This window comes from Condylura cristata, unplaced genomic scaffold (genome assembly GCF_000260355.1).
Source record: "Condylura cristata isolate star-nosed mole 26May11 unplaced genomic scaffold, ConCri1.0 scaffold00012, whole genome shotgun sequence".
NCBI lineage: Eukaryota > Metazoa > Chordata > Mammalia > Eulipotyphla > Talpidae > Condylura > Condylura cristata.
The window spans coordinates 24,276,699-24,302,656 of NW_004567113.1; the positions used below are offsets into that span (position 1 = coordinate 24,276,699).

General features: G+C 32.1%; 1 protein-coding gene across 4 annotated transcripts in view; it reads left to right on the plus strand.

Moving 5' to 3' along the window:
- Nucleotides 1–25,958, plus strand: part of EPHA5 (EPH receptor A5) — a 277,999-nt gene that overhangs the window by 229,116 nt on the left and 22,925 nt on the right. For 2 of the 4 annotated variants that reach the window (XM_004681266.2, XM_004681267.2), the window contains exons 9-14: nucleotides 383–448; nucleotides 9,714–9,781; nucleotides 11,334–11,459; nucleotides 12,199–12,384; nucleotides 22,194–22,255; nucleotides 24,415–24,624. In XM_004681266.2, coding sequence (XP_004681323.1) covers nucleotides 383–448; nucleotides 9,714–9,781; nucleotides 11,334–11,459; nucleotides 12,199–12,384; nucleotides 22,194–22,255; nucleotides 24,415–24,624 — 718 coding nt within the window. The remainder of the gene's footprint in view (nucleotides 1–382; nucleotides 449–9,713; nucleotides 9,782–11,333; nucleotides 11,460–12,198; nucleotides 12,385–22,193; nucleotides 22,256–24,414; nucleotides 24,625–25,958) is intronic. The other 2 variants (XM_004681269.2, XM_004681268.2) reach the window with 1 other exon arrangement.

Here is a 25,958-nt window from a genome sequence, read left to right on the forward strand (position 1 = left end):
AAAGACCTGTTGAGAGTGTCTTCCGAATATAAATATTGCAAGACTTTTTGAGAAATATATATATATATATTTAAATGGGCTTACATCTTTATTTGTATATCATGATTAACTGCATAACCAAATGCATTAGCTCATTATATTTCCTACTGAATAAGCATTTTAAATAGAATAAAACATAGCTTTTTAATGTAGCTCTTTATATCTTACATCCATAAAAAAATGCTTCTTTATTTTAAAGCATTGTGGAAAAACATTGATTGTATGCATTTAGGGATTTTTTGATTTTGAAAAGCAAAGCAGACACCTGCTTTCATAGTTTCTTATACTATATTGAGGGAGTAGGATCTCTACCTTATCTTGGGCTCTCTTGTTTGCTTTTCAGTTGCTGCGAATGTGGCTGTGGGAGGGCTTCTTCCCTGTGCGCTGTTGCCCATTCAAGCCTAATATGGTTAGTGTTTCCCTCCCACGTTCACTCTTCTGTGATGTCCCGCCTATCTGTATTCCGTCAGCATTCCTTTTTTTTTTGTTTCCATTTGTGAACATTTTACCAGTTAGTTTACTGGTTATGCCTTAACAGAAGAGTAGGATGAAATCGATTCCCTAAGGGGAATCATAAATGATACTGTAATGACTTCCAATAAAATATCCGTATAGCACATCAATCCTCTGTTAAGCATTCATACCTTTCTTCCAAGGCTTTAACTGTGGTCCTTATTTAAATCAGAAAGTTGTAAGATTGAAGCATCTGTTTACGTTGAACATGTCCCTGTTTTTGTTATTCCATTAAGATTAAACCATGTCATATATGGAAGTAGAATGCTACTAATGTCGAGGTGAAGTCACCTTCTCTGTCAGAACCAAATAATGACCATAACATAACTGAAATATTCTATTTCCATAATTATTGTGGGTACAGGTGGCTTTGGAGAACAGAACCACGTGTAATTGCAACGGTTACTTCATATTTTTTAACTTGAGTTATTCCACATGTTAATAATGGTATACCTAATTTGATAACAGTGAAGTGAAAAAGGTGCACTATTTTGGGATCAGAGATGAAATGGGGTATTTATAAATACTGAATTATTTATAAATATAACCCTAAATATTTGTGTATATATGCATACATATATACACATATGCATATGTGTATGTACCTATAAAAATGTAGGTTACAACAAAACAACAGAAAACTGTATTCAAAAATTTGGAGGGATTCTGATACAATAGTGAACAACCTTGTAAAAAGTTAAGTACTCAAGATAATTTCTTCTTATATCAAAGAGCCTAAATCATTGACTTATTTGTAGTCAAATTTTACCAAGAAAAGATATTCTTAAATGGACGTTAGAGAATTATGAAGTATCCTTGGACATTTTAAATTGCTGTTTATATTCTCAAGGTGTACATAAATACTTGTTAATTCAAAAATATAGTGTGAATGCGTGTACATGCCTGTGTAGACTCAAAAGATGGTTGAGTGGTTATCCATAATCTTCTAAGAACAAGAGCACAAACAAAGATTAACATACTTCAGAGATATTTTCCTCAATCCTTTAAAATTTTGTATTTGAAAAAAGTTTGAAAGCTAATGTATAGGGTCCTCCTTGGTGGTGCAGGAGGTTAAAGTCTTGGCACTATAAAGCTATCAGCAGCAAACTGTGGCCTGAGTGTGATCTTGGCCAGGGATCTACCCATATGGTGCAGCAGACCTCTCCTGTATCACTCCCTACTCCCCTCAGCAGTGTATTTCAGTAGGTTTGCCTGTTCTGCTCCCCACTCTGTCAATGGTAAATCCTTTCACGCTCTCTCCTCACCCCCGCCCACACACACCTCTGGCCTACAGCCCAACTGTTATATACATACATTAAAAAAACCTTTAAAAAAGTAATAAATAGGGCCCTCCCTAGTGGTGCAGTGGGTTAAAGCACAGCACTAAGAATCTAAAGTCACTTCAGCATGAGTTGGATCCCTGGCCCAAGAGGTGACCACATAGCACTGCAGATCTGTTTTGACCCGCCCACTGCTCCCCTCACGTGTACTTTGTCAGTCAGCCTGTTCTGCTCCCCACTCTGTCTCTGCTGAAGTCTCTCACTGCCCCTGCACCTCTGGCTTCTACCCCAGTTCTCTATGCATAAATAAATGAATCTTTTAGAAAAAGGTAATAAATACAGATTTCTTCCAAATTATCTATATTACTGAAAAATTTCTTACATGAGCTGGGGCTTCATTCACAACCAAATGAAAATGGAAACTGGCAGTTACTAATGTATAAAATAAACAGATTTATACCTGATTTTTTTTTTTTACTACTGTGAAAAACTGAAAAATTATCATTGAACTGACCATTTGACTTGGATCTTGAATGTAGTTATTTTAAGAAATAAATCTCAGTAGTAGCAAGAGTTTACATTTGGAATAAAAAATACTGACATGCAAGCCTAACTTAAACTATATCTTAAAAATCACTCATTGCCATGGCATAGAAAGAATACTGGCAAAATGTAGCTTTGGCCAGATTTAAAATATTTGTTTTTTTTAAATAAGTAGTATTATTTTCTTCTGTGTGGGCACTTTTCATGTTTATGTATTATATTTTATGGGCAAAACTAATCACACCTACATTCCTGAGTGGTATTTCAAAAAGGGGAAAGAAATGAAATGTAAAGATTTCAAAATGTCTAAGCCTCTGCTCTATAATTACAAATGTGTCTATTCACAAATAATGATTGAACAGTTTTTGAAATTTATTTATGCGTAATTAACAAATGTTGGTATGATCATACACACAAAGTTAGGTGGCAAGACTTCAGACCAAGATCACTGAGAAATATCGTTCTGAATTTTGTCGCTTTATTTTGTGTAGTTGATTTTAAGAATTTGCTAAAAATAAGAAAAATGGAAATAAGAAAAAGTGTGGAGGCAGAATACTTCCTTCAAAGAGTGCCAGGAAAGCTGAGTTATCAAAAAATTTCCTAACATCTTTCTTCAAATGGTAATTGTGGGGCAATGAATGTGTTTGTGTGTAGTTGCACATTTATGTTTGTGTGTGTGTGCAAATGATAAGCCACAAATATGCCTAGATACTGAGAAAAAAACATCAAGTTGTCATGGAAAGATTTATGAAGGAGTTTTTTTTTAATATAATATTAGTTAAAATATAAATTAAAACAAAAGAAACAAGTTTAATTTAGTTTATGTAAAGTTGAACAAGAAATGTGTCCAGGATTATTACTGGGCAAGAATGGGAACTAAAAATATTTTTATTACTATGCCTTATGAATCTACATTTTATAATTTCAAGTGTTTATGTGATTTCACTTAAAGACTATATTTTTTAGGTTAAGGTGTATAATATTAAAAAGGATAAGGGAAATAAAAGGATAAGTTAAATAATTTTAAACATGTGCTAAAATTGCCTAGTGTAAACACACTGGTTTTTATAGACACCTTACATACCTTGTGAAAATCTAGAAGTCAAAAGCATAATTTCAATACTATTACTGGAGATTATTCTGAAGTTCAACATACCTATACATATAATACTAATATTTTCAATATTCTTCTTGGTTTGACTGTAGTTTACTCAGTCAAACCAAATATTACCCAGTGATAAAAGATTCACTGTATTACCCAGTGATAAAAAATATATTTGTAATGTGTCTGCATAAAATCCAGATGCTGAAGTTTTAATTACCCTATCCCTGTGACTGCTACATTTACAGCAGAAATGTTTTATCAATGATCTTTAACTTCATGCCATTGCAGCTGGCATAACACACTAATCATTGTCTCATTGCACAAGAGTATATTTTTATGACTATTTAGTGTTGAATTAATCATTTTGAGATATTAATGAGTATAGTTTCTAAAGTGGTATCTTTATTTATCCCTTAATAATCATTTGTGTTATACTTAAAAAAGATATATTTATGGTTTAATTTTTATTACAATTTCATATGAAAGGTACCTTTGTCCCAAGATAGCTTGTGCTTGGGCTTGTATTTCTTAAATTCTAACTGGTGTTAGGCTTTTTCCTTTATTCATTAGTTTTCATTTTTTTAATGTTTTCATGTCATTATTTCTTATATGGTGTTCAAGTGGCATTATTATTTCATTATTATGAAAATAGAGGTGTGTAATTCATATTCTCTTCATTTATCTGTGATTTTTATAAAATCAACCTCTTAGAAACTTGTTTCATTCAGTTTGAAATATTTTCTTATCAGAGTTTTAAAGGATAAATTCTGGCTTCTCTCCTAACACAGATATTAACACACAAATAAAACAAATTTCTCTAACCAAAATGATCATGAAACTTTATTCAAATATTAACTGTTATCTTAATTTTTCAATTTACTGTTATTCTCTCTCTCTATATATTGCAAGTATTGAAAATTGAAGCATTTTCTTTTTTATTTTCAAATACATTTAATGGAGAGTATTTCACTCTTCTTCACAAGATTTCTGCCAGGGAGCTATGTAGAATACTATTCCCTTTTATACATTTTTGGAAATAGCTTATAGAATAAATTCATGGCCTGTAAAATCTTAGACCTTCATTTAATAAATCCTTGTACTATGCAGATGTGAAGCTTGTCTGTAATATATAAAATGTAATAAATTCCAATTGAAGACTTGCTAAGTAAAATATAACTCTGAATAACTTTAAAATTCCCATTTATAATATCCATGGAAATTCAGAGTCTATCAGATTTTTAGGTGGACCTCTTCTTTTTGAGAAATCCAATGGTCACATCCAAAATGCAGTTTAAAAATTAATAGAAAATGACCTATGCTAGAACTTAACAAAATGTGTTGAAAAGGTAACTTACTCCTTACATGTCCTACCTTATGACAATTATTATACCAAAACTCTTAAGTCAATAACATTTACTTCAACACTGAATATTCTATAATTTATCAAATGTGAAGCATTTGAAATTGTTCCGGTTTTCCTATTATTGTTAAATCTAAAGGTACTGAAGCATTCATTATTGGAATATTTACTAATTCATATGTGTATAACATTTTGCAAGGTGTTATACAAGCAGGTAATTTTTATAGAAAATGAAAATAAAAATGCACATAAAATATAAAATAAGAAATGTAAGCTCATCACAGAGTGGTTAGTAACATTTATAGATACTAAGATAACCTACCAGCTGTGCTAACATTTTATTTAGTATAATTATCACTGTATTCCAGCTTTCAAGGGAAGTGTGTTCAGCATGAGTACATTTTCCTTGAGAATTTTCACAAATTAAGGAAGCATGAATTGCATTACTTGTGTGACCAAAATTTCTCTATAAGTAACTGAATATCCAGCATCCTCCTGTAAAAACGAGGAATGCATGACTGTGTTCTAAGATCCTGCTAACATGACAGCTCAAATGCCCAATATCCCATTTTTATTCACATTTACTCACACTCTATCGAAGCATGATGTTTCAAAAATAAAAGAATCTTTGATAAGTTTTATTTGATAAATTAATAAATTAATATTCATATGCTTCTTTACTTTATGAAGTTAAGTCAACTAAACTTAATACTACTATCTTTTTCTCAACTGAAGATAACCCTTAAGTGAAAAAGTAAAACATTTCCCCAGAAATGGTGTTTTCATTCTTTTCAAGATTTCAACAGCTGACATAAAAATACAACACTTATGCAATGATTGAGATAATTATTGTCAGAACATAACACTGTGCACATATGGAGAAATACTTGGCTTATACTGCTTTGAAGGGGGAGTAAAAATAACTTACTTTCCATACTGAAGTATACACACAATAGAATACACACACTCACATATCTTCTATTTTTTTGCTGTAATTTGTCACCTTTTTAGTATTTTTACTTAAAATATAGGCAAATATTTCTTAATCAATCTGAAAAATAGAGGAGCGATGCAAAAGTGTCCATTGCTGAACAGAAGACTTCTCTTAAAGAAGCCAAGTGTAAAGCCACTTCTCCCACCATTGCACCCTTTTAACTTAGAATTAGGCTAATAAAAGTGCTCAGTATTTAAGTCTATAAGCAAAATAAGTGGAAAAAACTGACCATTTTATAAGCTGTTGTTGAACAAGGATCTATACTCTCCCTTGGCTAGCCGTTTCATTCATCTTTCTGACCAATCAGGGTGTCCTTCAGTAAGTTACTTCTTCTATGCATTGCCTGGTACTGTGAAATGTTTGCCATTCTTACTAAATTTACAACCACAAACTAAATTATTCATTGGTACATCCTCCCATACAGAAAAAAATACTATTTACTATTTCAAGAATTATGGAAATGTCAAGTATGCAAATTTAAATGTTACTCATTTTTTCATTAGTTTTAATATCATCAAGTATGTGTTATCCAAATTCTTAGAATAAGTATGGAGGGCAATGTATTGATTTTTAAATTTCATTAATGTCATTGTAACATTTATATGTTAAGCACTCTCTAGGATTTTTAAATAGATATTAGTGAATATAAATAATGTCTACATGTAGTCTAATTCTCATGATCACTACTACTACTTAAGAAGAAAATAGTTTTGTCTAGAAGAAAAAGAGTATAAATGACTAAGAAATGATTCCTCTATTAAAAGCAATTCCTCTGTTAGCAAAACTTATTAAAATTGTGATTTGAGGACCACTCTGGTGATGCACGGGTTAAAATCTCAGCACTACGAAGCCATCCACCACCAATGTGACATGAGTTCCATCCCCACCCAGGGAGCCGACCTACTTGGCGCAGCAGACTTCTGTCTCAGCCGCTGTTCCCATCAGCAGTGTATTTCAGTCAATCTGCCTTTTCTGTCCCCGCTCTATCTCTAGTGAATCCTCTAACCCTGCACACCTCTAGTCTACACCCCAGTTCTTCTATGCATAAATAAAATTTAAAAAAAATTGTGATTTGAAGCAAGAAGAAACTGTTTCTTTCCTACTCGGGAAAAAATATTCAGTTGCAGAAAGTAGGAGACATAAATTTTGTACATAAAAACATATTTATTAACTATCTGATGAGTTAAAATTGTGTACCTGGAGCAAGAGCAGAAGATGATACTGAAAGAACAGGCTACCTGTAATGTATTATTAGCAAGGTTGAACAACTGTTTGAATGCCAGTTTCTGCCAGCTGCACTTTTACTTGTGTAACTTGCTGAGGTTTGTTTTATGGTGCTTTTAAAGGGTTCCAGAACTTAATTTTATATGTTAATGTGACATGCAGCTGTATATGTTATAGAACTCCTGAGATGCCCAGAGTCAAAAATAACTCCTTTCTACTGCCCTCCTGGCTCACCGTAGGTATTATATGTTAACCACGCCTCAAAAGTTATTCCCTAATCATTTTTTAGATGAGATCTAAAGTTCTACTTCCATTTGTCATCTAAGGAATATGCATGCAATTTAAATGTACATGAGGTGTATTTAATAAGACCTATTTGAGATTCAAGTTTGAGAACTAAAAGGTGGAATGGGTGTTTGTTTTTAATGTAAACTATAAAACTTGTATACTCAGTAAGCTTCTTTGGAATTCCTCCAGCAAATTCCTCCAGTGTTATTTTATTGAATAACAAAATCTCATGATGATTTCACATAATTCTATTTAGAATATTGGTTTAAAAAATGTGTCATTAACCTTACTCTAAAGGTATACACATTAAAGTCTGAAAGAATAATATGTATCTAGAAAAATTATGAACATTGGATTAAAATAATTTGTCAGCTTGAATAGACGAAATATAATTTTGCTATAATTTTATATCTTTTACTCCACTTAACTATGGTTAGATGATTCAAAATGTCTTTAAGGCTCTTGAATGTATGCAAGGATTATGAATAAAAAATAAAAAATCACCAGATAAACATTGTGTATTTTCCTTACACAATAACACTGCTTGTATTAAAAAGATTACTCCAGGTTTACTAGAACTTGAAGCTATTGTCAGTTCTTTAGCATGCTAAAAAGAATATATTGTATTTTTATAAAAATTGGCACAAAGAAAGTTATATTACTAATTTTTAACATATATGCATTACACTCTAGGAAATGATACTAAAATGGGTTTGATTTTATATCAATATACAAAATTTAAGAATATATCATCAAGGAACTGTTGCTATTAGTACATGTCTGATGAATACTTAATTTATATCAATTAATAGTTTTCAACCACCTCTACAAAATATTTTGCCAGTCTGCCATTTGGGCTTCATATCTTTATGGTGAAATAAATGAAAACTTTGTCTTCATTTAACTCAATTTTGCTATAAGATCTTATGAATAGTAAAATCTCTTCCTTAGATATTCACTAAAAATAATTTGAATATTTTCACTTTAGTTGGTTGTTTTAATGTCATGTACTGCATTAATTCAATATTCATCAACATATTCCCTCTCCAGATACTGTCATTTTGGAGATAAAATTAGAAATCATTCACTCATTCTCTCATTCATTCATCAGTGTGACAAATATTTTTAGCATGAATTCTGAATCAGTTTTTAGGACACTGAAGAAATATAGATCAGTGCTAAGTTTTGCCATTCAAGAATCAAGTACATAGTGAGTAAAAAATTATTCTCAAGTGACTATGTTGCATTTTAGAATAGTACAGAAAGTTTTGGTTCACAGGGGAAGAGACTGCATGTAGGTGGGGTGTGAGAACAGAAAATGAATGTGAAAACAGAACTGAACTTGATCACTGGATACTGATAGAAAAAATTACAAGGCAGAGGAAGCAATATATACAAATGTTGGAAACATGAAGAAATATCTTGGCGATAGAAGAATAAAGTTAATATATTCGAGTATACAAGAAGTTAATGTGCTACACATTAAGAATCAATGTTATTAACAGAAAAAAGAAACTGGCAAATCAAGATTAAAAAGAGAAAAATATGCTGATTTGTTTTTTATATCTACTGATTTTGAATGCCAATAGACTATTATAATAAAATAATCCTATCAGAAATACAAGTATAACTCACAAAAGAATTAAACCGGAGGAACAAAGTTATTAACTAAATAGTGGAAATGCATGAAATGAGAGCAGAGAACCAGAGAACCTCTGGCAATATTCTTACAAAAGAAGAGAGGAACAAAAAACATCAACGGGAAGTGGTTAGGGATTTCATTTTTTAGTTTTAGGTCTGAGTATGTCATTAGTGAATCTTGGAAAGACAGATTTTTCTAAATAATAAAAACAGGATACAAAAAAATTAAAAACAGGGACTTGCAAATTAATATGTAGTGGAGAACAACAAGAAAGACTAGGATTTGTGGTATGGAACTGAGGTAGTTGGAAGTTGTGGTGAATTTGATAGTGTTGGAAGTAGAGAATCCAATTCAAATACTAAAGACACACACACACAAAAGAGAGAGAGAGAAAGATGCTAAAAGGAAGAAATTATTAGAAATACATATTGCTCAGTATATCATGAAAGGAAGTCTCCAAAGTGGTTTATAAAAAAAAAAAAAAAAGCAAAAGAGAAAGGGAACAGAAACATATCTGGTAATCTGGTATATATTGATTGAAATGAATTTATACTGAAGGTAAGAGACCTGTTGGGGAAATATGATTTATCCATAAAGAGCATTGGTGCTATTTCATTCTACTAGTATGAAATGGTTGTCATCATTTCAATTAGATTTCTTGCTTGTGGGCTTGATAATGATTCACTAACTTGAGATGTAGTTAATTGTAGCTTACTCTGTTCCAGGCGGTGTGGTTACAGCAAAGCAAAACAAGATCCTGAAGAGGAAAAGATGCATTTTCATAATGGGCACAGTAAGCAAATTATAAAAAATCAAAACAAAAAAATAGAGGTGATTTTATTATTATTTTAGTTTCTTTGCAAAATAAGAGACTTATAATAATGAACCCAAAACACTGTGTTGAAATGTTAATTGTTCTTTTACAGTTCTATAAAGCATATGACTTAGTGCATTATTAGCTGGTTTTAAGTAACATCTGGATGTTTACTGAATTCTTTAAATCATGCTTTATTATAGTTATGAAAAGAAAAATTTTACTAAAATCTATCACTTGATATGCCAAATTTCCAGACCAATTTTAATTATTATAAGTAGTCACTAGAAATCTATCATTAAATAACAGCACCCAATTGAATCAGTATAATTCTCAGTGTTTTTTATCTTTGAATATTTTAAGATTTTTATCTTCTAAGGTTTTCCCTGAACAGACTCTACAGAAACAACCTCAGTTCAAATGACTTTAAAAAATACACTTTGAAGAAATGAAAAATATAGAGTTTTAATAATGAACTTTAAAACTGAGCCTAGGGCCCTCCCTGGTGGCGCAGTGGGTTAAAACACAGCACCAAGAAGCTAAAGCCACTTCAGCATGAGTTCGATCCCCACCCCAGAGGTGACCACATGGCGTGGTAGACCTCTCCTGACCCGCCCGCTGCTGCCCTCAGCAGTTTACTTCGTCAGTTGGCCTGCTCTGCTTCCCACTCTGTCTCTGGTGAATCCTCTCGTCGCCCCTGAGCCTCTGGCCTGTACCCCAGTTCTGTATGCATAAATAAATCAATCTTATTTTTTAAAAAAAGTGAGCCTAAATGGGTTCTAATGGTGATATTTTAAATAGTACAGTGTGAGATTATTTGCTAAGTAATAACAAGAAGAGGGTTTATTCTGCCAAGATCATAAAAGTAAAAATCATTAAGCCATAATTCAGACTGCAGAACATGAGTCCATATTTATAGTCCTATCTTGTTTAATGTTATTTATCCTCAAAAAGATTGTGAGAAGTGATATTGGTTGTCTGAAGATATGATGAAGTTGAAGTTCATAGAACATTGTAAACTTGTGCAAGGCCAAGTAGTAACAGAAGTAGATGGGGAAAGTAGAACTTATACTTTTTTTTTTTTATTTCTATGTCAGTTTTTTTGGGCCAAATAAGGAAAGTTCTTTTTAAATATTTTCTGTAAAAACAAAGTTAATCATCTGTGACAATATTTTACATGATATACAAGATAACAAACCAACAAATAAACCACTAACATTTCATCATCTAGTGCAATAAACAAACATGTTTTATTCTGCCTCAGAGATTGTGAATATTTTTGTTGGAAAATGTATTTACTCAAAAATGTTGACACACATATATTACTTGTACAGGCCAACATTTCAGCTTTCTGAAATTCTAAGAGTTGAGATAGTTGTACAAATAAATCCTATAATTTGAAAATATCTGTTCTCAGTTCAGCCATTCCTAGGAAACATGGATTTTAGACATAGATACATGTTAATATAAGTTTATAATTTCCCTCAGCCTTCGCAAATACTTCTACATTTATAACCATTTATTTTTACAGTTAAACTGCCAGGTGTAAGAACCTACATTGATCCACATACTTATGAAGATCCCAATCAAGCTGTCCATGAATTTGCCAAAGAAATAGAAGCATCATGCATCACAATTGAAAGAGTTATTGGAGCAGGTACAACAGTGTGTTGAACTTGTACTTTTAACCTATGTTTAAATTATAGAAAGTATATGTCCAGTGTCTTGATCTAACACATGTTTTTAATCTTTTGTAACTGACTTGCTTTCAAAGTGCTATATATTGGTCATAATTTAATGCTATGTTCTGTGTAGCTGATACTTAAACCAATTAATATCTCATTATGATATAAAAATAGCTATGAAATAAAAAATATACATAAGCATAGCATTATACCATCTGTAGTTTAATATATACCACATATATTCCATGTATTTATACATATATTTAATTTTAATGCTCAAAAGCACCTACATAATTTAAGTACCAATTATTCTACTATGAATCATTGCTTCCTTACTTTTTTTTCCCTTTGTGTCATGGAATAACTCCTTTACTCCTTACTCCTTTACTGCTCTTTTAATGCCATTCTTAAAGAAGAAAGAGAAATAAGGAAGTGACTTTGAGTCAGTTGCTTTTAATTTCTTTTTGTCATTTCCCACTAAAGCCGTACAGGTCAACTGGCTAAAGCTAATGGCCCTTAAAGCATTTTATGGTCACCTGTGGATAATTTTCCCCAATGCACCACTTAATTCAATGAACATAACAAAGTTTGGGCTCCTCTTTTAACCACTTTTTTTTTTAAACTTAATATGTTAAGAGTGCTTTAAAGGATTATTAAAGTAAGGGCTTCTGAGCAAATTGTGTGTGTGTGTTTTACTGTCTTTATCACAAGGTGAATTTGGTGAAGTTTGTAGTGGACGTTTGAAACTTCCAGGAAAAAGAGAATTACCTGTGGCGATCAAAACCCTCAAAGTAGGCTACACTGAAAAGCAACGTAGAGATTTCCTGGGGGAAGCAAGCATCATGGGGCAGTTTGATCATCCCAACATCATCCACTTAGAAGGTGTTGTGACTAAAAGTAAGTATAACAGCAAATCTGTGCATGTTTGTTGTGTGTATGGGGAGATTAATAGCTAGGTTTCTTCTAGTAACTTACTAATTTCAGAGGGGAAAAAAACTAGAATAATGTCATTAATACAGTTGCAGTAAAAGCTGCCCTTTATGGTAATAGGTTGTCAAAACTGATCTTCCATGAATTTGTTTCTATTTACTTTTCTAAGATACAGATATTAATGGGTCTACTAGGAATTAAATGACAGAGGAAGTATATTCAGATAAAGGACGCTTTAAAAGTATCAGTATTTCTTTCTATTGGCTCTTTCACTTTTTATCTTAATGAAAGATTAACTTCAAAGTTTTCATTGAGACATTGAAGTTTAACTTTTAATAGGATTATTATATCCATAGGTGCCCAGCCACTTTTTAAGCAGTTCTTTAATAGCCAGGTATTTTACTTTTAGTCATTTTTATACATTGAGATTTTTAATAGTTCTAGGGAAAGCAAAAGTTTTAAGATTGGAAAAGGTCTCTGAAGACTAATTATTTTGCTACAGTAAATCCAGCTTTTATTCATTGGTATCAAGAATTTCATACATTTCTTTTAAATTTTCATGAGTTTTGTAATGTGGTTATATGGTTAAATGGTAAACTTCCCAGTATAAGGGTATTTGAACAATTCATTTTTCATATTCAATAAAGTACTTATGTAGTAATAAATGAGATGTTTATTTCATTTTGTTTCTTTGCTATTCCCATGTTTATTCATTCCCTTATTTTAACCCTCACAGAACTTTTTAAGATTATCTAAAAACTATAGCAAGAAAACATTCTTAAACTTTCTTTCAAGCATTTGTTTAACTTCTAATACTATTAATCAACTAATTAAACTGATGTAAACAGACATAGTGAAAATGTAAATTCAATATTTGTCCACACCTTATTAAACCCTGTACATGTTTAGAAAAGGGACAGAGGAATGTTTTTATCAGGGAAGACAGTATTTCAAAGTGACCAAAAGCATGGCCTACATATCTTGTCACTAGTTTTAATTTTGATTCACACAAAAGCTACTATACAACTTTGCACAACTTAAACATTCAGAGTCTTAGTTTCATTATCAGTGACATGAGGGTAAAAGCAACTCAGATTGATGTGGTGAAGATGGTATGACTTAAGGGGAAGTTAAAGCACAATGACTACGTTTCTAGTTCTCTCTTTTCCAATGCTCTGGACACTCCCATATACTTGATATTTTACCATTCATCATTGTCTCTGCCTCATTCACTGCCTTCTCAATCCTTGAAAATCCTGATTCAATTTCCATCATCTCTAGAAACAATCCTTCATCACTTCACCTTAAATAATCTTTCCTTTGAAACTGCACCAATGTAAGGATTCTTGCAATCAATGTAATGTTAGTTCATTTGTCCAAAAATCCTTTTTAATTCCTCTCTTCTACATATATTGTTAGTGCCCTAGTTAGGAGGGGGGGAAGTCTGCTTTTTTTAAAACACAAATCATGTTCCCAATATTTATATGAATCTATCACCCTTAAAGATAAGCTAACTTGTGGCCACCATAAATCTGAGCTTCATGATCACCCAAAAGTGAGAAATCATGTCTACCCTTTTAGATTGCTATACAAATTAGATGTGTGTGTGTGTGTGTGTGTGCAAATGCATGAAACTACAGTGATAGGTATTTTTATCTTTTCAAGTGAATTCATGTGATACTAATGGATAACATCCCCAAATTATAAGAATATATATATAATATTATAAATGTATATATATATATAGTCTCTTCATTTTATATATATATATAAAAGTAAATACACACACACTCATATGTATATATATATATACATTATCTTAATTTTTAAAGAACATGTTTTATAGGGAAGTGCCATGAATGAAACAAACTAAAATAATTAAACTAATAATACTAAGTCAATTAAATTAATCAAATGGTGTATATGCACTAGATCTTTAATTTTAAAACTGTCATCAACAAATGATTGGTTATATCTAACTTTTGTTACTCTAATCCAAAAATAGTACTGTAATAGGGAATACAGTTTTTAAGTTGCTAATTTAACTATCCATTCTATTTTGATGTAGCTGTTGTAAGGCTACACATATAAGTAAAATAAAATGTCAATATTTAAGATATGTTTGTCTTATTTTCTGTTCTATGTGAATTGAAACTATATTTCACCTTAATAAATATAGCTCTTGTTGTTCAACTTAGGAAGTCTTCAACTTGTTTTTAATTTATCATGTTGCGGCTCACTTTATTTGTGTCCTTAATTTCATGCTCTCTGATCTGATGTTAATTTATTCAGCAATTATTTTCAACCTGCAGCACACAGATAATGAGACATAAGTGCAACTAAATCTTGTGATTTTTCTGATTGAGGCTGAAACAGGGATTCTGAAGTAGCATTTTTATGGCTGTGCCATCACATACCTTCTTATTTCCTGTGTCACTGCCCTACTTGCCAGACACATGGGCACACTGCTGAATAGCTCAGTAAATGAAAGATTTCCTGTTATATCTTAGAATATAAATTTCAAAGAGAACATTTTTATTTTGCTCACCTGAGTGTTCTTCCATCACTAGTTAGCATGTATTTGTTGAACAAATTCTCAGTCAGAGGCAATATTATAAACTCTAGTTGTATCTGTACTTTGTCAGGGTTTAGATTTTAGTTATATCTCTTCAAGTTTTATATTCTTACTATTTTCTGAGCTTCTTGAAAGTGACATGTTTATTGCTCTCTGAGTGTCTTTTATAAGGCCAGAGCAATTAGGCATTTTTATTTAAATACTTGAAAGATGTTCATTGAATAATTGGGTAAATTTCATTTTTGTAAACTTTTAAAACTAGAGTGATATATAATTTAACTTTAATTTGTAAGACAATTATATAAGTCCATGTGTGTTTTTGGAAAACACTGAAATTAATGGGAAGGAATTGCCTGAAAACTTTGTCACAGGATCTTGCATATAACAAATATTACTTTAAGAATGGTCTAAACTTGGGCCCTCCCTGGTGGAGCAATGGGTTAAAACGCAGCACTACCAAGCTAGACATAGGCACTTCCTTGTGAGTTCACCCCCCACCCCCCACCAGGGAGCTGATCCACCTGTTGCAGCAGCAGCCCTCTCCTGTCTTGCCGGCTGCTCCCCTCAGCAGTGTACTTTGTCAATCTGCCTGTTCTGCTCCCCTCTCTGTCTCTGGTGACTCCTCTCACCAACCCTGCACCTCTGGCCTGTACCCCAGTTCTGTATGCATAAGTAAATAAATCTTTAAAAAAAAGAATTTTCTAAACTTAATGTTCTTTATATATTATCCACTTTAATCTGCTCACTAATGTTATAGAGACTAGTAATTGTTCTTATTTTACTGACGGTAAAATTAGTTTGAAAGAGGTTAACTATCTTAGCCAAAGTCATAAAACTAGCTTAGGATAATGCCAGATTTTAAAACAGCTCTGAGTGCCATCAAAATCCAAGCCCTTAAACAGTGTACATTCACAACTTCATATTTCAATGTTTTCTTTGTACTTTATAAAACAACACTTACTCAAAAGTTATTAATTAATCACCTATAACACATCTAATTACATCAATTAGTAGTATATAGTACATGTTAAGCAAACTGAGCTCTTGCTTTATAAATCTCATCTTTGAATTGGGAAGACAGAAATGAACAAATACATATCTTTTCTCATTTATCACATGGCAAAAGTAAAACTAAGTGAGGAGATTAGTGTTTGCTTCTATTTAGCATTGGTGATTTCTACTTGCATAGAGAATGACCTCTTCAATTAGGTTTGAATAAAGTAAAGGTGTCACTTTACAGATATTACAGAAAGAATTAGCCAGGTTTTAATGTAATCTCAAGACTGAGGATTATTAGTGGAGTACAACAAAAAGAGAGTCTATATTAATTAGCTTATTTGTCTTGAGTGCCTTGAAGAAATGGATTGACATTATGAGGAAGGGGCTATTAAGGGCAAGACTGTGATTAGTAATCAGTAGGTACAGTTGTGGATAAATTAAATTTCAGATTACTGTAAGCATCCAGGTATGAATATTGAGTATAAAGTTGGGTATACCTTTAGTTCCAAGATGTATATTTAACAAGATTTGAAGTTATGCTTGAATATTACCTCTTTCAATTCATAAAAGGATACGAGCTCTCTGAACCAGTGATTAACCATGGTAGAACTGACTTTAAAACTTAAGTGAAACTAATCTCAACTCTTAATGTGGTACTTGTTTTATAAAGCATAGATAGAGTTTTAATAAATACAAATAAAATAAGTACTAGGGCATGTTATTGCAAGTTTTCTTCCTAATAAGATCTAAATCCCAAACATGAAAATAAAACTGATCTCTCCCCTCTGTAACCATTATCTACTTCTGCTACAAATACAAGATCCCACTTTATGGTTGATCATTAACCATTAATAATTGGATTATGATATTTGCATTATCTCAAGTTTCTTTAGGGCAAAAGCAATTTCAAACAGCTGCAGGGATTAGTAGACTAAATGGTATACAAACTAAAAAAATGGCCTGGTGAAATAAGACTAAATTTATGTAAATTAAGCACATTCTTACATGTAATTATTTACATGATTTGTAAAATATAAAATCTAATAACATTTGTTTTCCAGTGAATCATAATGCTTCTAAACAAAATATTTCCTTATGGTCTTAGCTGTAATAATGTATTTGTTGGTGAACTAATGGTTTCAGAAAAGAAAATAAGTGCAAATAAAACAATAAACCTAGATTTAGATGCAACTCTAGTGACATGACCTAATTCTATGCTTCACGAAATTTAGTATTCTCTGAAAATTTTGCTAAAATGCTGAGTCTGCTTTAATAGATTGTACTGGGCACCAAGATTTTGTATACTAACAAGATACCAGCTTATAGGGATGCTGCCTGTCAAGGAGGGGCCATACACTGAAAAGCAAGAACTAACTTAATATTCCCCTGTTTGTTCTACTAGCCACTGTGGCATGAGTTCAATCCCTGGCCAAGGAGCTACCCACATAGTATAACAGACCTCTCTGTTTGGCTCACTGCTTCTCTTAAATGTAATTATGTAAGTCCGCCTGTTCTGTTTCCCACTCTGTCTCTGGTGAATACACTCACCCCCTGCACTACTGGCTTACACTCAGTTCTTGGATGCATAAATTAATAAAAATGAACTTTTTTTTTTTTTTTGGGAAAAAATCACTTAGTATGAATGCTACCCTCTTAACTTTTTTGGTGCTTGGTACAACATAGGCAACAACAAACACACTGTTGTACAAGTGATTCTGGAAGTGTTCAATCTCGCTTACCATTCCACCTTTGGCAAACATTTTTCTACATTCTGCTTTCTGGGATTATACTGGTAGTAACTTAACAGAAGTAGACTCTAAAACCATCTCCCTATAGTTGTGTAAACTTTGAAATGCTTAGACCATATGTAAGTAATGATTATTTATACAAATATATAATTATTGAGAAAAGCCAAATTTAACCGTTAATAAATGGTTGAATAGTTTGTTATGGCATAGACATAATTACTACTCTTGTATGAATACAAAAGTTTAATTGTTTGTAAGTTTATAATAAAATTTAAAGTAAGTATTTTGCAATTATTGACACAGTATGGAGGAAAAGAAAATAGTTTTTATAGTCAGAAAAAATTTGATTGCCAACTGTGTGACTATATGATTTTTTCTGGTCAACTCAAGCAATATATTATTGAAACTATCTAAGCCATACTTTTATTTCTCTCAAAAAGAAATTTTGATAACAATTAAAAATAACAGTTAAATAATGCATAACCAATACATCAATACTGTAGTATTTCATGGTTAGAATAATAAATGTTGATTCTACAAAATAAATTCTGTTACTACTAAGGCTGTGTGTGGACTGGGTCTTCAGTTAATAACATGAAAGAATGTAAAATTCCAATCTCTGATTAAAATCATGTTTTGACATGTTTTATGAGTTCTTTTTACATGGATTTTTGATAATATGTTTTCCAACTCATTGGCCGATCTATTCTTTGTACTACAAACTGGGTAATAGAAAATGATTTATACAGTTACATTGAATTTACAAGTGTTAGAGTAATTCATGTTAATTATTGCTATGTCATTCTTGCAAGCTAGCAGGAACTGAGACAAGCCATAACCCGAACTAAATATAATTAGCATTAAAATTGCTCAAGCATGAAAAATAACTGACAGGGTCTTCAAATACCTTATTCTTGTCAACAAAAGATGATCATGCTTGTTTGCAGACATTGACTTCAATTGCTTTTCTCCCATTTTTTGAAATAAGAGCCATTCAACATCCTTATCATATTTACTCAATGGGTTTTTTGACATTAAAAACAATTGCTATCATAAATAATATGACTATTAAAACTAGGAGATGCCCACCATACTAAAAACTGAACTTTTTTTTTTCTCTCAAAATGTGTATTAGAATAATGTCAATTAGATTTCTGATCAGTCTAAACTCGTTTAGAGTATAAATCCTTTCTTCTAAGCTCGTAAATCTGTAATAAATGTAAGGGACATATTTACATGGAAAGACTTTTACATGAGTATGCCATACAACTCCTTACCACTATACTATCCATAATGATAAAAAAAAAAGTTCAAAAAATTCGAAAGGAAACAATGAAGAAGCTGTAGAAAAGAAGGGTAAAAAGAAACTTTTTTTGAGAAAAAAAAACTGTGTAAGTGTAAAATTAGGGAATGTACTACAAAACATAAAGAACTTGAGCTAGCATGGATAACGATAGACATATAGTAGGTTTTTGATTTGTATGGACTCGGCATTTGTTCATTTATAGTAGTGGAGTGAAGGGAAACTAAGACTATAGTCCTTGAATATTTGCTGGGATTCAACTCTTCAAATTCCTAATATATGACAACTTTCAAATAATTTTATAAGGAAAAGAGAAATCAGACAAAGCCAAATTTCTGACTTTGAGTCACACAGAAAAAATTTTTGTAGTCATAGAATGATTATAGGAATACAAGCTTCCTGCTAGTGTGAGCAGAACTGATGTTCTGCAAAGAAATCATTTTTTTAGTTTATTAATTGTAAATCTATGGAAATAATTCTGTGTGTAAACATGTCAGGTTTACACACATGTTGCCTGATTTGCCTGCTCAGCTTCATCCTGGGCACATCTGAATTCTAACCTCAGACAAATGCTGTGGTATTTTTCTGGTACAGCAGGGCATTCCAGTGTGTACGAACATTACGGCTGGTATAAATTTTGGCACCTGGGTACCTGTTTGAAGCAGTAGATTAATATTTTGCTTTTCACCCTTGAAGAAGTATATTATTTCTTAACTTTAGTAAAAAATATACTTCAACAATAATATAAGGCTGAAGTGATCTCTGAGTTGAGAGAATGGGACCAAAATATCTCAAAACAGAATTCTGCCTGTTTTAGAATTTGTCTGATGTCCACAAAAGTGTGTGAGACCCCATCATTAAAATAAAATTAAATTAGAATTCTTATTCTTTTTATTAATATAAATTGCAGTTATACCAAGGAGAAAAAATAGTCATAGCCTTATTTTTTTCCAGCTATCCTGCTAAGCAGCCATTTACAAATATAGCATGAATCACTTTTCTTTTTTAAATCAGTATTCCTCCAACTCATCTCCTGTCACTTCTTGATTTACAAAAGCAAAGATCCAGGGCTCTATCCATATTTGAACTTGAGTATCTTTCATGACATGAAGTCTTGGCACATGCTGCTTTTCTGGAGTATCTGACACCTTTCATGACACCTGTGACCCCTTCAGTCTTCAAGTTTCACATCAAATGGCACCTCTAAATGTATATTTTCAGCATATGTGATGTGCCATCTGACTTGGGAATGCCATTATGCCAAATGATTTATTTTAAACAAACATTTTTAATGAAATTTATATTTTTTATTAAATTAGCTTTGCATTATAACACTATATAAGTTTTTAGTATGTGTTAACTATTTTGAAAATTATATAATTATATGAATGATATACTAGTCTGCCCAAATTTATTACTTTTAGCAGTGAGTTGTTAAGTATTATTGGAATCAAAATTAAGTTTTCTTCTGAGTTATTTCTTTTTTATATGAATTTGTCTAGCTTTCTGTATTCCATTTATATGTCCAGATAAGATATCTGAATTAATATACATGTTCTAAATCTATGACTTGAAATAATCACTTCCCAAGTAAAATACAGAGGTCTTTCTAGATAGTGCTGTTAAATTAATTACAATATATTTCATGCCTTTATAAAAAGTTTATATGTATAAAATAGTTTGGTTCTCATAAGGTTTCTTTTATTTATCTTAAAATAGTTAAATTGATACTTAAATGTTACATACTATGCTTCTTATATAAATTAGTTGGGTAAGTGTTAGCATATGTAATACTAATATGGAGTGATCAATTTGATAACTATGTTTTAGATACTTTCACACATAGCAAGCATTATTATACCTTTTGTATTTCATCACAGACACATTTACGCAAAATGCCATAATTTCATCTATGAAAAGTCATTTATTCTCTTGATCAACTTATAAACCGTAAGGAAGTTAACTCACAGATAGTCAATGTTTTGTTTTAAGATTTACTTTTATTTGTTTATGCATATAAGAACTAGAGTGTAGGCCAGAGGTGCAGGGTGTTTTAGAGGATTCACCAGAGACAGAGTGGATGACAGAACAGGCAGATGTATTGACATACACTGCTATAGGGAGCAGCCAGTGAGAAAGGAGAGGCCTGTTGCACCACATAGATTATCTCTGTCTGGGAATCGAATTTATCCCTCCAATGGCTGGCAATAGTTTGATAACACTGATACTTTAACTCCTGTGCTACAAAGAAGGCCCAAATAATAAAGTTTACATTGTTTATAAAATAATACATAGCAAATTTTAGTGGTAGATACTTTTCTAAGTGACTTAGATAAATATTAAGTCACTTGGAAACTCATAACAACCCTACAGGGAAGATGCCATTCAAGTTCTCTTTTTACTAATGAGAAATCCAAGATTACATTGTAGTAAGTGACTGATCTACTATTCAGAGGCTTGCACTGTGAAACAAAGCATCTGCTCTGCTAGTCTCTAAACTATATTTCTATGTTGAGCACTAAGTGAGGAGGAAGACTCCTTCCATCAGAAATGATCTTTGCAAGACAAGTTTTCAGATAGCAAGAGAAATTCTTCAAACAAGGACTTGAAGAATAAAAGTAATTTAATTAAAAGATATTGTGAGTAAAAGAGAGGTAAATAGGAGTTATCCATTAGAAAAGAAATTACAGCATAGAAATGAAGTTTGAAAAATACAGTAATACTTAAATTATCACCAAAAAAAGAGCTGTTAGGCTGGATAGAAGCTTTTATTTAGAATTATGAGAACAATTAATATGTTTGCAGTGCCTTGCTGAAGATAATTATTTGCATGTAACATCATTGACTCTTTAGAATTTCTCTTTAAGCTCATTTTGTACAAATTGATTTTAACATTGGCACTTACATAATTTTCATATCTTAAATGTCAATCTTTTATTATTCTTGTGCTAACTTTTTTTCATTAATCCCAACTATGACACTAGGGTATCATCATATCACCAATGTACTTGCTACTCAAAGAGTACACTTTATTTTAAATGATTGTATATAATTCAAATAATAAATAAATAAATAAAACTTCAGGTAAATATTTTCTAAACAAGAATGCAATAATTACAAAGCAGAAGTTATATCATTGTTTTCTTTTCAGGTAAACCAGTGATGATAGTGACAGAGTACATGGAAAATGGCTCTCTAGATACATTTTTAAAGGTAAGATTTATACAACATATTCCAAGTGTTACATCCAAGTGGTTAAGTAAGTGCAAGTAGCGAATCAACAGCCTTTAGATCAACACTATTAGAACTTTGCTGAGAGAGAAAAAAATCCATTCTCAGCGGGGGCCACTGTCTGTGTGGAAATGGCATGTTTTCCCCTCTCTGCATGACTTTTCTCAGAATACTACAGTTTCCACTAATATCGTAAAGATGTGCCTGTCAAATTCACAGGCATATCTAAATTTCTCATTCTGAGAGAGTGTAGATGTGTGTGATCGTGCCATGTGATTGAAAGATGGCCTTTCTAGGGTAGATTCCAGTCTTGAGATGCCTGGATAGGTGTGGACACTGGCAACCTAACTGGAATAAATAGATGTGAAGATGAATGAACAGACGAATGAATGAATGAATACAGACAATCATTTTATACTGGAAGTGTCTTGGGTCTTTATATAAGTCTGGTGTTTTGCAACCAGAAAATTTATTGGGAACTTAACTATTGTTTTTATCAATTAGCTTACAGTAAAGTTGGCTGTATAAAAATGTTGGCTTTTAAAAAAACATTCATTTTATTTAAAATCACAGTTTCCAAGAACCTATAAATCAATTAACCTATAGTAAAATTATTTTTATAAATAAACTTGTTTTGCTTTGAATCACAATTTCTAAAAACCGATTGACAATGTTAAGTGAGGATGGACACTGTATGTTAACTATAATGTGCGGTTCTTTTTCAGTTACTTTTAAAGTAAAATTTTAAAAATACAAATATCTGGAGTCAGAATAATTATATACTTTAATAATCAAATTTATTTTAAATTAATTTTGGGTAAAATTTTTACAAATCTAATTTATGTGTCCTATAGTTTCATTTAAGTCTATGTTAATTTTCCCACAAAAAAAGACAGACCATGAAAAGAAAGACAGGAAAGGGACAGGAGGGTAGAAACAGGAAGAGAGGAGACTGGTTGGTAGGGAAGGAAATAAAGAAGCTTTTACATGCATTTAATTTTTTGAAAATAGGTAATATTGGGCAGAGTAAGGAAAATATTTTGACTCTTACAGATTTTGCTGCCAAATTTCTTATACAGATTTTCAAATGCTCCAGACTCTTACTTTTACATTATTTTTTTTTCTACATTACCATCAATGGAGCCTTATTCTGTGCTTGCAATAATTTTAGGGCCCTTAATAAAGGCAGCAAGTTTTCAAGAAATGCTAACATTGTCCTGTTCCTGGCTCAGTCACTCTCCTTCTCATCTGCCACTTAGCATTTCCTTTATCTTCTCCTTTTACCTCTTTGTATGAGAGTGTATGTTGTCTTTTTTATCCTTTTCCATTTTTATTAAGATTTATTTATTTACGCATGCAGAAGTGGGGTACAGCCAGAGGTGCAGGGGGTGGCAAGAGGATTCACCAGAAACAGAGTGGGGAACAGAACAGGTAGATCTGTTCTGCTGAGGGGAGCAGCAGGAGAAGTCTGCTGTGCCATGTGGATCACCTCCGGGGCTGGGGATCCAATTCACACTGAAGCCGCCAAGGCTCAGAAAAGCTTCACAGTGCAGCACTCTAACCCCGCTGCTCCACCAGGGAGGGCCCTCCTTTTTGTTTTAATTGAGCTCACATTGGTTTACAACATTGTATGTGATTCAGAGGCATATAATTACACCTCCTCAGATGCATGACCTCACAACACACTACCAGGTCACCCAAAGTCCTCCACCATAATCCATTGTGCTACTTCTCCACTGTTTCTCTCTTTTCCCTTCCTGTCTTGTGCCTCAATTGTACAACCACCTGTTTACACTGATATTCCTAGCATCTAGCTTCTTTTAAAGCAAATCTAAGGCCTGCCCCCAACACAGGAGAGATGAACTCATTTTTCAGGTGACTAAGAATACTTACAATTCACATGAGGGCAATGACAGTTTTTACAAAGGCTTTCAAAATCTTTTCTACTTTGACCAAGCTAAGGACAGATATATGTTGCCAAGTTAACTAAATATGTCTGACAAATCCTGTTCTCCTTCTGCTAGAAATTGTATATGATAGGAGTGGGTGATAGAATTAATTTGGGAATTGAAGGGGGACACTTTCATATTTCCCCCAGTGACTGGCGTTGCTAGGCTAACATTTCTACATCATCTTTACAGAAAAATGATGGGCAATTCACCGTGATTCAGCTTGTTGGCATGCTGAGAGGCATTGCTGCAGGAATGAAGTATCTTTCTGACATGGGCTACGTGCATAGAGACCTTGCTGCCAGAAACATCTTAATCAACAGTAACCTTGTGTGCAAAGTGTCTGACTTTGGACTTTCCAGAGTACTGGAAGATGATCCTGAGGCAGCTTACACCACGAGGGTAAGATCTAACAGAATGTGATTTCTGAATCACTAGACTAGAGGCATTTAGGTTTAAATATTTTAAAGGAAATAAAAAAGGTACTCACCCAACATAGGAAAAGAGAACAAGTACTGGGGTAAAAAATAAATTCAGCTAATTCTCTTTGGTATATGTCAGCAATTCACATAATAAACTCAGGCAAGCAAACTACTCACATTATGAATCATCATAACTAATTTTTCCTTCAGATACTGAAAATAAAAGGTTTGGCTTAATCACAAGTTTTAAGTGTGAGAGAAAAAAAATTAAAGATAAAATCTCCACTAAAAGCAGTACACACACATAAATGTTTCAATAGCATTATTGAGTAGTTTAATCTCTCTGCACTATTACATCTTCAATTGTAAAACAAATAACAGAATTACTTAAACCTGTTGTTTAATGATTCTCATATTAGGAGATGAAAACTTTTTTTTCAAAAAGTTTTGATTTACTGGAGGTATTTTAATGTCTAATTATTTTTCTTATATGATATAAACTGTTAAACACATATTTATGGGACTTTTTTTACTAACTCCTACTGCTGCAATTAACAAATCAATATTTTTTATAAATAGCTTTGATTAAGCAAAACTATTAATTATATCAATAACTAATAAGCAAAATTAGTTAGATCAATAGCTAACTGCTATGCTATATAATTAACAATTCTTTCTGTGAAAAGCTGGATATTGGTATAACAGAATTTTCTAGGCAGTCTATATATTTCACTTCTTGATTTTTTAATGCTTTATGATAAACTATTATTCTCAATGTGATCAAGTTAGATATCCTTAGTCTTAAAATCCTTGTGAAGATAAAAAAGAAATTCTATTTTTTCATTCTGAAATTTGGTAAGCTTTGGAATAGATTCAAATTAAGTTTTTTGTCATCTCATTCTTAAGTTAGATGTGTTGTACATTACTTAATTCAACTTAAATAATGACATATTTAGGGATTGTACTAAGCAAAAGCATGTAAAGACCTCTAATGATCAGTTTAGTAAATAAATTAATTAATGAGCTATCCCTTTTCATTTAGGTTGAATTATCATTTATGTTATTTATAATAAATAAAATCTAAGTTAAGAATTCTCCTGGAGGACCTCCTTGGTGGCTTTAGGGTTAAATCTCAGTGGTATCAAACTATCACCAGCCTCTCCAACATGTATTCATTCCATCCCCTGCCAGGGAGCTGACCCACATGGTGCAATAGACCTCTCCTGTCTCATCTGCTGCTCCCCTCAGGAGTGTATTTCATAGGATCTGCCTGTTGTGCTCCTTAATTTTGTCTTTGGTGAATCCACTCACTGC